This window comes from Choloepus didactylus, chromosome 13 (genome assembly GCF_015220235.1).
Source record: "Choloepus didactylus isolate mChoDid1 chromosome 13, mChoDid1.pri, whole genome shotgun sequence".
NCBI classification, from domain to species: Eukaryota; Metazoa; Chordata; class Mammalia; order Pilosa; family Megalonychidae; genus Choloepus; species Choloepus didactylus.
This window is the reverse complement of record NC_051319.1, coordinates 85,261,927-85,274,501: the sequence shown is the minus strand read 5'-3', so window position 1 is coordinate 85,274,501 and position 12,575 is coordinate 85,261,927. Positions and strand designations below refer to the sequence as shown.

At 41.9% G+C, this 12,575-nt stretch overlaps 1 protein-coding gene across 2 annotated transcripts; it reads right to left on the bottom strand.

Moving 5' to 3' along the window:
- Positions 1–562: 562 nt before the first annotated feature.
- On the bottom strand, positions 563–8,687 carry LOC119507940 (protocadherin beta-17-like). Of its 2 annotated transcripts, XM_037801272.1 has the most exons (2): positions 7,668–8,687; positions 563–2,840 (listed from the first exon to the last, which is right to left on the bottom strand). In XM_037801272.1, the coding sequence occupies exons 1-2, from the start codon at positions 7,983–7,985 to the stop codon at positions 789–791; spliced, it is 2,370 nt and encodes a 789-aa protein (XP_037657200.1). In that variant the 5' UTR covers positions 7,986–8,687; the 3' UTR covers positions 563–788. The 2 variants fall into 2 exon arrangements, with proteins under 2 accessions (XP_037657200.1, XP_037657199.1); XM_037801271.1 differs by lacking the exon at positions 7,668–8,687 and having other exon boundaries at positions 563–3,679.
- Between the last annotated feature and the right edge of the window lie 3,888 nt (positions 8,688–12,575).

Sequence of the window (12,575 nt, the reverse complement as noted above, 5' to 3'; positions counted from 1 at the left end):
AAGATAATTTATTTTTTCCCTGTGAAATGAAGGTCATATGCTCAGATAACAAAAAAGCACAGGTTGATCTTTTGCCTATTTCTTTGTTTTTTTTACTTGGAAATTGATAAAGACTTTCATAACAATAGTTGAATAATTGATCCAGAAATGCTGGACTACTGGCTTATAAAAAATACAATGTACCAATACATACATTGTTATTTCTAAATATATTAAAGATGCTGCCAGGTGTTAGCTAATGACAGGAAACAGTATGGCTTGGTAACAAGGTCACTGATCCAGAGTCAGATCTAGGGAGATGCTCAATTTTGCCACACTTATTATTTGATGACCTTGGTGAACTCACTGACACTTTATAATGTACCTCTCCCTATGGGTTTATTAGGGAGTTTTAAAGTGTTAAAGTAGTATATGATATATAGTATAGGTGCTAAAAAATTATCTTAAAAGAGGTACTCTACAAGCTGTGCTTTCCAAATTTAGGTTAGGTGTACTAGTATAGCACTCTAATAAATCAGAAAATGAAAATAGCCAAAAAGATTGAAGACAATTGACAATTGAAAACGTCTCAAACTAAGATTTTATTATGTAATAGGCTACACATGAGGCAAAATTGTTTAAGATAAAATATGACAATAAATTCCAAGCTTTGTGGAGGGCTTATTGGGGCAGAAGTCCTTCTTTTACACTCAGAGTACATGAAATAATGTGAAAGCTCTCTACAGGAAGATCAGGAAGAATTCCTTAGTAGGATTATATTCACAGACACTTTTAATTTTCATTCCATATCAGAAATCCAAATTATTCCGAAATGAGATAGTCTCTTCGCCTTCCCTACGAATGCTCTGGGGTGGGAAATTGGAGATAATCGGCTTCGGGAACTTGAACTCGCTGGTCCCAGAATCTCCCATGAGACACACCTCGTACTGGTAGCTCTGGGACAGGGTCCCGGTGCCGCTCACGTCCACCAAGTGGCCCAGAAAGTGGCCCTCAGGCACCGAGGCCGCCCTGCGCCTCCCGCACAGCCGCACCGCGATGAACAGCAGCACCGAGAACAGGAAGAGCGACGAGACCGAGGCCAAGGCAATGACCAAGTAGACGGTGAGCGAGTCGGCCTGGGCCTCGTCCGGGGCCGCCTCCGGGAGCGGCAGGTAGGGCTGGGAGAAGCCGTCCACCAGCAGCACGTGCAGCGTGACGCTGGCCGAGAGCGGCGGCTCGCCGTTGTCCTTGACCAGCACGACGAGCCTGTGCTTGGGCGCGTCGCGGTCGCTCAGCAGCCTGGCGGTGCGCACCTCGCCGTTGTGCGCCCACACGCCGAACAGCCCGGGCTCCGTGGCCTTGAGCAGCTGGTAGGACAGCCAGGCGTTCTGGCCCGAGTCGCCGTCCACCGCCACCACCTTGGTCACCAGGTAGCCCGCCTCGGCCGCCCTGGGCACCAGCTCTGTGCAGGGCGCAGAGCCGTTCTGCAGCGGGTACAGCACGAAGGGCGAGTTGTCGTTGTCGTCCACGACCACCACGCGCACCAGCGCCTCGCTGCTCAGCGCCGGGGAGCCCGCGTCGGCCGCGCCCACGCGGAACTCGAACGCTTGCAGGGCCTCGTAATCCAGGGCCCTGAGCGCGAACAGGTGCCCGTTGTCGGCGTTGATGGAGACCAAGGAGGCGAGGGGGAGGTGCGTGCCCTGGGGAGGCAGCAGCGAGTAGGTGACTTGGGCGTTGGTGCCCGAGTCTCTGTCAGTGGCGCTGACGCTGCCGATGTGCAGGGCGGGGCTGTTGTTTTCTCGGACGAACAGGGTGTAGGAGGTTTGGGTGAAGTTTGGCGCGTTGTCATTGACGTCGGAGACCCGCACGGTTATGCTGTGCTCAGTTTTCAGCTTAGGGGTACCCAAATCAGTGACGGTGATGGTGACATTGTATTCGACTCGGTTCTCTCTGTCCAATGCCTCGTCTGTTACCAGGGTGTAGAAATTATCTACAGTAGGTTTCAAAAGGAAGGGGAGATGGTCTTGAATGGAACACATCATTTTTCCATTGTCCCCGGAGTCTGGATCTGAAATTCCGAAAATAGCGACCACAGTCTCAGGGGAGTTTTCTGGGATATCACTGGTGAGTAATGACATGGCCAGTTCAGGGGTGTTGTCGTTTACATCCACCAGTTCTACGGCTATGGTGCATTTTCCTGAAAGACCCCCACCGTCTAAGGCTTCAATTTCCATTCGGTAAGACTGAATTTCTTCAAAATCTAACATTTTTTTTAATCGAATTTCTCCTGTCACTGCGTTTATTTCAAAAGCCTGAATAACTTGATTTGAAGATTGGAAAAATGAGTAGGATAGCTCCCCGTGGGTTCCAGTATCTAAATCTCTAGCGGAGACGGTGATGACAAGGGAGCCTATAGGGCTGTTCTCTGGTATCTGCACCTCGTAGATCTCCTGAGCAAATTCAGGGGTGTTGTCATTGATGTCCAGGACTATGATGAGAACCTGGGAAGTCCCAGACCTGGGCGGCGCCCCACCATCCAGCGCTGTGAGGGTTAATCTGAGCTCAGGCTGCTGCTCACGGTCCAGCGCTTTGTCCAGCACCAGCTCCGGGTATTTCCTACCGTCGCTGTGATTGCGAGTGAAAAGGTGGAAATGGAAGTTGGTGCTAATTGTGTAGTTCTGAACTGTGTTGCTGCCTACGTCCAAATCTTGAGCTATTTTCAAAGGAAATGCAGTCCCTGGATGGCTGCTTTCTGAGATTTTCAGGAGGATTTCATTTTCCAAGAATTCTGGGGCATGGTCATTTACATCTTGCAGCTGTAGTTCACCTTGAAAAAACTGCACAGGGTTTTCTAGCAACACCTGGAAATGCTGCACACATGGATCCGTATCACCGCACAGCTCCTCCCGGTCCAATTTTTCTTTTAGGAACAAATTCCCACTCTTCTGCTCAAGCTGCAAGTATTGTTTGTTCCCTTTGGAAAGAATCCGGGCTCCCCGTGTGGCCAGCTCCCCTTCGCCCAGACCCAGATCCTTCGCTAGATTCGCCACAAAAAAGCCGCTGCCCCTCTCTTCTAGAACGGAATACTTAATGGTCGCACCGCCCGCCTCCCACAGTAGCAATAGGATAATAATGGTGGTCACTTGCCTTTTCTGCGGCGCTTTGGGGAGCGGAGTCTCCATTGTTCCTCGGGTCCAAAAGATGCAGTATTTAATTACAAAATTCTTGTTTTACAGCCAACCCGGTTGTCTTGGTTCAAGAATCCTGAATTAGTTCTTTTTAACATTGACTGACATGAGGATAGTTACCACTTTTAAACCTTCTATCCCTAGTAATGTAAAATGTTTCCTGACTTCTACGAGCTGACGGAAACAGCTCAGCTTTCCTGGAGTCACGAGTCACCGCTCCAGTTTTGCACTCTCTTAGCCTGCAGCGCCACCAAGTGTTCTGCCTTACAACTTCATACAGTTCAAAATTTCAAAGCACACTGTAATAGCTAAAACGCAGCGCACACCTTTTAGGTCATATAGTGTTATATACGCCTCCTCCATCCCCACCTATTAGGCACCCTGGTTCAGGTAGCAAGCAATAATTGGAGGAGCAAAAGTAATATATACATTCACCTTCTTTATAAAGGTACAAGTTTGGTACTCAAAACTTTACTCAAAAGAAAAATCTCATTTATTCATTTTAAAAGTATTTATCTATGCAGACATCCTTCTATTTTCTGGAGATAAAACAGTAAGTGAAGCACAAAAATTCCTGTTCTCCTGGAGCAAAACAAAAGCAATAATTTGTTCTAGTATGTTGGAAGAAATTGTGAAATTTTTATCCAGTTTCTACTTTCAAATTATAATCTTTGTAACTACTGGAAGACAATGAAAATGTTATTTCTTGTCAGGCTCTGGGATACATAATCTTTGGAAAATTTTTTCCTTGCATAAATTCACTTTGTGCAGTGCTCAGTAAACATGAGAGGAAATGACCATTTGTTTTACTTGAAATTAATATAAGCTCAGAAGTCAGGCAAGGTGTTGTCTACAAACATGATGAAAGAAATATGTCAATGAAGAAAAAACTAATATACTGCCTGGAGGAAGTTCTTACCTATCTGCTTAGGACAGTGGCCTATCCTTGTCTATGTTCTCTGGGACTATGGATGGGGTTATTTTAAAACATCACTGTTTCAACTAAAGTCATGTGGTTGGAGTGAGAATAGTGGAAGAAACAGTTCTTCCAAAGAATGCTATTACAAGGAGGGGAGGGTAAATACTGGGAATACAAAACAGTAAATGTTTCCCTACACTTATTGAACCAATTGGTACTCATCCATGACAAGTCACTTCTTTGGACAAAATGCAGCCAAATACAATTTAGTTAAGCCCAGTTCCAATTTAATTAAGGATAAAAATAAAATATTCACTCAAATGTTACTTTAATATAAATTGCCTGCCTCTGATAAGAAGTTGAAAGGAGGAATTTTTCATAAAATGCCAAAATCTGATATAAATAAAACACAATATGGGCTAAAATGTGAAAATAAATGGTTTTATAGTTAATAAAGACAAATGATGCTTTTAAAGGGAGAAATTGACATTACCTAGTATTACTATTAGGTCTTTGCAAGTATCACCTATAGAAACCTGAGAGGTGGAAGGAGGAGTTTGAGAAACATAATTTGGTTTTTCCAAGACAATAACTTTGAATGTCCAACTTGTTAGTCAAAGACAAGAGAAAAAATGTGCTCTCAAGTATTTTATGTTCTGTAATAGAGTTTAGGGTGAGTGAAAGGGTGTTTTCTATTTATAAGGAAAGCAAAAAAGTGATTTAACTAAGCAGTTGCATTTAATAATTTCACTCATTGGGAGGAAACTACAGGGATATTAGCATTCCTTTATTTCTCAAAAATGTATTATTTTAAAATTTTACTATTGGAATGTAAATAGTAAACAATAAGCAAATACAGTACACAAATAAGCAAATGTTTGTTAAGCATTTATAATTGACTGGTAGTAACAACGACAAAAAAGATTATCACTGCTTTACTTGAAATGCACAGAATGTGGGTTATTTAACATGCTGACACTAAAATTTACATTCATAGAAAATATGCATTGATTATCATGGTATACAGACATACATATAAATATGAACGGCTACTATCTTAGTGTTTAGTGATTTTTAGTGTTTATTGTTAGGGTCTTACACTGTAGGAGTTGCCCCAAAATGAGACGTACGTTGGAAGGTTAAATATCAAACACATAAATTTTAAAATTCTCCTACACAGTGATAGTGACAATCATCACAAATATTTTGAAGTACAATCTTCCTCAAGGACTTCGAAAAATAATGTTTGTAAAAAGAATCGAGTAATTTCAAAAATTTAAATTATGCAAAAAAAATTATTTTTTATTCAGATTGTCAGATGTAATTGAGTGAGAGTAATTAAAAAACTAATAAGCAAAATATAGAGAAAATATTCTGGATTCCAGTATCTAGTGTTTTTTTTTTTTGCAACTAACAAATATTTGTAAAATCAGCAAGAAATGGACCATCAATAACATATCAATAACATGAAAACTTAAGTTAAAAGAAACCTCCAAACTTAATGAAGAAGGTTTAGTAGAATAACCGAATACTTAACTGAATCAGAAGCTATTCGGAAAGGTGGGGTTTTCCTCCATTTCTCTCCCAATGCTCTGGGGAGGGAAGTTGGGCATAATCGGCTTCAGGAACTTGAACTCGCTGGTCCCAGGGTCTTCCATGAGACACACCTCGTACTGGTAGCTCTGGGACAGGGTCCCGGTGCCGCTTACGTCCACAAAGTGGCCCGGAAAGTGGCCCTCAGGCACCGAGGCCGCCCTGCGCCTCCCGCACAGCCGCACCGCGATGAACAGCAGCACCGAGAACAGGAAGAGCGACGAGACCGAGGCCAAGGCAATGACCAAGTAGACGGTGAGCGAGTCGGCCTGGGCCTCGTCCGGGGCCGCCTCCGGGAGCGGCAGGTAGGGCTGGGAGAAGCCGTCCACCAGCAGCACGTGCAGCGTGACGCTGGCCGAGAGCGGCGGCTCGCCGTTGTCCTTGACCAGCACGACGAGCCTGTGCTTGGGCGCGTCGCGGTCGCTCAGCAGCCTGGCGGTGCGCACCTCGCCGTTGTGCGCCCACACGCCGAACAGCCTGGGCTCCGTGGCCTTGAGCAGCTGGTAGGACAGCCAGGCGTTCTGGCCCGAGTCGCCGTCCACCGCCACCACCTTGGTCACCAGGTAGCCCGCCTCGGCCGCCCTGGGCACCAGCTCTGTGCAGGGTGCAGAGCCGTTCTGCAGCGGGTACAGCACGAAGGGCGAGTTGTCGTTGTCGTCCACGACCACCACGCGCACCAGCGCCTCGCTGCTCAGCGCCGGGGAGCCCGCGTCGGCCGCGCCCACGCGGAACTCGAACGCTTGCAGGGCCTCGTAATCCAGGGCCCTGAGCGCGAACAGATGCCCGTTGTCGGCGTTGATGGAGACCAAGGAGGCGAGGGGGAGGTGCGCGTCCTGGGGCGGCAGCAGCGAGTAGGTGACTTGGGCGTTGGTGCCCGAGTCTCTGTCAGTGGCGCTGACGCTGCCGATGTGCAGGGCGGGGCTGTTGTTTTCGCGGACGAACAGGGTGTAGGAGGTTTGGGTGAAGGTGGGCGCGTTGTCATTGACGTCGGAGACCAGCAAGGTTATGTTGTGCTCAGTTTTCAGCCTGGGGGTACCCAAGTCAGTGACAGTGATGGTGACCTTATACTCGACTCTCTTCTCTCTGTCCAGTGCCCCGTCTGTTATTAGGGTATAGAAATTCTGAATGGATGGTTTCAGAAGGAAGGGTAAATTGTCATCTATAGAACAAATAACCTGTTGATTTTGTCCAGAATCTGCATCTGATACACTGAAAACTGCCACTATGATCTCTGGCAAATTTTCCGGTATGGGGCTGGTGAATGACGACATGGTCAGTTCAGGGGCATTGTCATTCACGTCCAGTACCTCAACAACTAAAGAGCATTTTCCTGATAGTCCCCCGCCATCTGTGGCCTCAACATCCACGTGATAAGACTGAAATTCCTCAAAATCCAAGGTCTTTCTCAGTCGAATTTCTCCTGTGATTGCGTTTATTTCGAAGGGTTGATTCTCATCAACTTGAAATAAGGCATAAGATACTTCCCCAAAGGATCCTGCATCTAAATCTTTCGCTGAGACGGTGACAACCAAGGAGCCAAGAGGTTTGCTCTCCGGGACTTGTGCCTCATAGAGCTCCTGAGCAAACTCAGGAGCGTTGTCATTGATATCTAAGACGAGGATCTGAATCTCTGCAGTCCCTGACCGGGGCGGAGACCCGCCATCCAGCGCAGTGAGGGTCAGCCTGAGTTGGGGCTGCTCCTCGTGGTCCAATGCTTTGTCCAACACCAGCTCGGGGAACTTCCTGCCGTCGCTGCGATTGCGAGTGAGAACGTGGAAGTGAGGGTTGGAACTGATTGTGTAGCTTTGAAGGCTGTTGCTGCCAGCGTCTAAATCCTGTGCCATTTTCAAAGGAAATATCTTTCCCGGCGAAGTAATTTCTGATATTTTCAGGAGCATTTCTCTGGTAGGGAACTCCGGAGTGTGGTCATTTATATCTCTGACCCGCAACTCAGCCTGAAAAAACTGCAACGGATTTTCCAGTAACACTTGGAAAGGGAGCACACATGGCTCAGTGGAGCCACACAGCTCTTCCCGGTCCAATTTCTCATTTAACAGCAAATCATGGGTCCGTGGGTCCAGCTGCAAATGCTGTCTGTTCCCCTTGAAAACAACCCGGGCGCCGCGCGCCGCCAGCTCTCTCACACTGAGTCCCAGGTCCTTTGTCAAATTGGCCACAAACGTGCCGCTGTCTGTCTCCTCCAGCACAGAATACTGAATCGATTCTGAACCCGCCTCCCACAAAAGCATCAGTATAATAAAGCTGGTCACTTGCCTTTTCTCGTGCTGTATTTTTGTTTGAGCCATCCCTATTGGTGTGTCTGATTCCAGAGGAAAAAACCTTTTCAGCTCCCAATTAACACGTCCACCGTTGACCCTCCTGGAACCGAAATGTCTCTGCTACAGAATTTCGAATTCGCTCTTAGATCTTGTATGGTGATAACTGCCTTCCTGAGCACTCGTATCTTAGTTCTAGCTGTAAATGTGTTCTGTCCACGCCCTCCTCCCCCACGGCTTCTAGGTGAAATGGAGTCTATCGAATCTGCCAGCTTTTGTTCATTCTCTTAGCCTGTACCGCCACCACGCGTTCGAATTAACAACTTCATGAAGTGCTTTCGAGTTAATACCATTTCAGAAATCTGTGCATTATAAAGACTTCTATGTCAAGTCAATATTTCTCATACAGTAATGTGTGAACCCCATGCATAAACAATCATTTGGGAGTCTTTTTTTTTTTTTTAAACCCGATTCCTGGGATCTTCCCCAGATCTTGAAACAAATTGTCTAGCAATGCTAACAGGAATCTGCATTTCAGTCTTTCTCCTTAAGGGATTATCAGGTATATTAACATTTAAGAATCATTCCCTCAGGTAACATAAACTTTCTACAATCAATTTTGATTCTTCAACATTGCAATTTATCTCTGATGAGCAGTGTAATTCTTGAGTCCAAGAAGTACACCATTTAATTGTCCCAAGAAGCACATCAGCAAGTTATATAAAACTTGGAAGAAATTGGTTAGCAATATTGATGGTAAAATAAACAACCATTTCTCTAAATTATATGACTAATAAAATGGCATGAACAACAGACTTTGTTATATGGTTTTGCTTGCACAATAAATAGAATAGGTTATTAAGTTATTGGAAGAAAATTTGGAGCCAACAAATACTTATGATAGAAGTATGTAAGTAAATTAAATTATTCAAATAAGAGCCAGGAGCAACAAGTATTTGTTATAATCACTTTGGAATTCCACTTAAGTTTTGTATAAGTAGAGTTGATCATTATTTTAAGGGGCACACATACAGTATTTTTTGTCAAATTCCCCTCCTATATTAATCAATTAATCAAACTACAAATATGTCACCCTGTTGTAGGAACAGGACGCAGTGCAGAAAACAAACATTTAAGAATCACCTCCACCATCCTCTCACAAAATGGGTGACACTAATTTTTATAATTATAGGCCAAATAAGATGGAATGAAAAGATGTTGTTAAGATGAATTACATTTGAGTGGACACTATAGAATTCAATGATAAAACATCATGCCTATATCCATCCCTATCTCACCAGTTTCTGGTAAGATAAATTGGAAAACGTATCTCTAAATATCCTGAAAATGTATGAAATAGAACTGGGTCACAGAGCACAAATAAGAACACAGAATACACCAAACATAGGTCAATTCAGATTGATTTCCTATTTATTTAGAGACCATTTCAATTGAGTTCAAACAAAATTCACTTTAGGCAAGAGCCAAGATGACGGAAGATTAAAAATGAAGTTATTATTTTTCAAGATACTTTAAATCCAGGTAAAACAAATGAAGCTAAATAAAATCTCAACTCTGACCAGATGAGATCATTTTGTAGTTAAAAACCACTTCTATCTACCCAGAAGAGCAAAGAGAAGATCGATATTACCAGCTTCAGAGTTTCATTGATGAATGTTAAGAAGAACAGACTTTTCCTTGATGGTATGAGCAGCCTGCTTCTCTTATACTCAAAACAAAATGCACTGTTGAAGTAAAACCAATAATCATAAACATCTTAGATGGGTTTAGTTTCTTCTCCAAAACAAATCCATTTCCAGCTCAATCCTAAATGCCTCCTTTTTTCAATGAGCATTTGGAGTTCTGTTTCCAGATTAATGGCATACCTGGCATCTGCAAAGTCTTTTTATCACTCTTTTTTTCTGCAGCACCACCAGGCATCCCCAAAGCATCTTAGTCCGTTATTTTTTGTGTGTTTTAAAGCAAAATTTAACAGCAGTATAGTATATGTCAAACTTACTTTCGATCATTGAAATGACTTTTTAAAAAGTGTTTACAGTCTAGTTCCTGAGAACACTGGTAGTTTTGATAGAATGAAAATAATAACCTAATGTACCCCCAAAAAGGTATGAATTGGATATGTCAAGAAACTGCCTTTTTTGGGAAAGTAGATTACAGTAGTCCTTCAAGAGAATGCTTCTCTTCTTTGCTCTCTTTTGCTTTGATTTTATTTCCTAGAGTAGAGCTGAATTGACTTTGCTTGAAAAGACAAGTTCTCACAATGAATCATTTAAAAAATTTTATTTGAAGGCATGTTATTATGGAAATATTCCAATTTAAACATAAATAAAATAGTATAATCTCCATGTAGATGTCACCTCATTTCACAACATTCTGTCACCCTATACCTTCCCCTCCACTCTGTCTCCTATTCAATGATTAATTTTGTATAGTTCTTTTCTTTAGGTAATGTTTAAATAAACTGAAATGCACCAATCTTTTAAAGAATTTTATTGTAGTAACATATGTAAAACATATTTTCCATTTTAACACTTTCAATTCTACAATTCAGTGGTGTTAATTACATTTATAATGTTGTTCTATCATCATCACCATGCATGACCAAAACTTTTCTATCACTCCGAACAGACACTCTGTACCCATTAACCATTAACTCTTCATTCCCACCGCCCCCTACCCCTGTCCCTGGTACCCTGTTATGTACTTCCTGGCTCTATGGATTTGCATATTGTAGTTATTTCCTTTAAGTGAAATCATACAATATTTATCCTTTTGTTTCTGGTTTATTTCACTCATATATGATGTCCTTCAAGGTTCATCCATGTTGCACATTGTATCAGAACTTCATTCCTTTTTATGACTGAAACATATTTCATTGTATCTATGTACCACATTTTGTTTATCCATTCATCCATTAATGGACACTTTGGTTGCTTCCACCTTTATACAATTGTGAATAATGCTGCTATATACTCTGGTATACAGATATCTGCTCAAGTTCCTGCTTTTAAATTTGGGAGGTATATACCTAGAAGTGGGATTGCCAGGTTATATGGTAATTCTATACTTCCCTTTCTGAGGAACCACCAATCTGTTTTCCACAACAGCTGCACTATTTTACATTTCGGTTCCTATTTCTCCACATCCTCACCAACATTTCTTATTTTCCACTTTTTAAATGGTAGTCATTGTAGTGGTTTTGAGATGGCATGTCATTGTGGTTTTAATTAATGTTTCCCTAATGGCTAATGATGTTGAACATCTTTTCATGTGTTTATTGGCTATTTGTATATCTTCTTTGGAGAAATGTCTATTCAAGTCCTTTGCCCATTTTTAAATTGGGTTATTTGTCTTTTTTGTTGTTTAGTTGTAAGATTTCTTTATATATTCTGGATATTAAACACTTATCAAACATACGGTTTCCAAATGATTTCTTCCATTCTTAGGTGTCTTTTTCACTTTCTTGATAATTTCCTTTGATGAACAAAAGTTTTAAATTTTGATGAGGTCCAATTTATCTATTTTTTTCTTTTGTTGCTTGTGCTTTTGATGTAAGGTGTAAGAATCCATTGCCCAGTACAGGTCCTAAAGATAATCTTCTATGTTTTCTTTTAGGAGTTTTATACTTTTACTTCTTCTAAGTAAGTCTTTGATCCTTTGAGTTAACTTTTGTGTATGGTGTGAAGCACGGGTCCACTTTCATTCCTTTGCATATGGATACCCAGTTTTCTCAGCACCATTTGTTGAAGAGACTATTCTTTCCTCATTGAGTGGACTCGGCACCATTGTCAAAATCAATTGGCCATATATATGAGGATTTACTTCTGAACTCTCAATTCTACTCCGTTGGTATATATATATCTCCTGTGAAAATGTACCAATCTTAAGGGTACCGGTAATTTTAACAATAGATATGTTTGTGTAACCCCATACCTCTTTCAAGATGCAGAACATTTCAGTCACTTACTGGGGATCATCTTAATCATATTCCCAGCTTAATTTTAATGACTGGGTGGCAAAACTTTGGTCTCCTCTGAACACAACGTGGAAAGGCAGATAAAGTAAAACAAAACAAAACAAAACAAAACAAAAAACAACATGCCCCATGCTCTCTCTGCTCATATATTCTAAAGTGGATGAATACTAATGAGGTGGATGATTACTAATGCATTGAAATAGTACTTAAACTCATAAAACACTGTAAAGTATATTAACTTAATTGATAAAACACTGTTAAGTATATTAACTTAATTTTATTTAGTTAGTTTTAATCATTGCTGAGTTGGTCAAGCCAAGTTCCACTTTATACTACAAAGATCTATTTTCCTTTAATTCCACTATCATTTGAAAAATTCTTCAAGTTTATTAAAATGAAAGATAAAGCCAATACTAACCTTCCAAGATGAATTCAACTTTCTATACTCTTCTTTAAGTTAGTTATATGCAAATAAAAATGCAATAAATCAGGGAAAAGATGTAGAAGATATGTATGCAAGCACTTAGAGAAGCCTTTTAGTTGACGTGAGGTATGCTGCAGAGATGTTTGAAAATGAAAAGGATTTGATGCTAAACCACATTTGAAATCTCAAATGGTCAGGC

Bases quoted from the DNA above. Each gene is read 5' to 3' on its own strand.
- LOC119507940 (XM_037801271.1), bottom strand. From the start codon at position 3,161: ATGGAGACTCCGCTCCCCAAAGCGCCGCAGAAAAGGCAAGTGACCACC.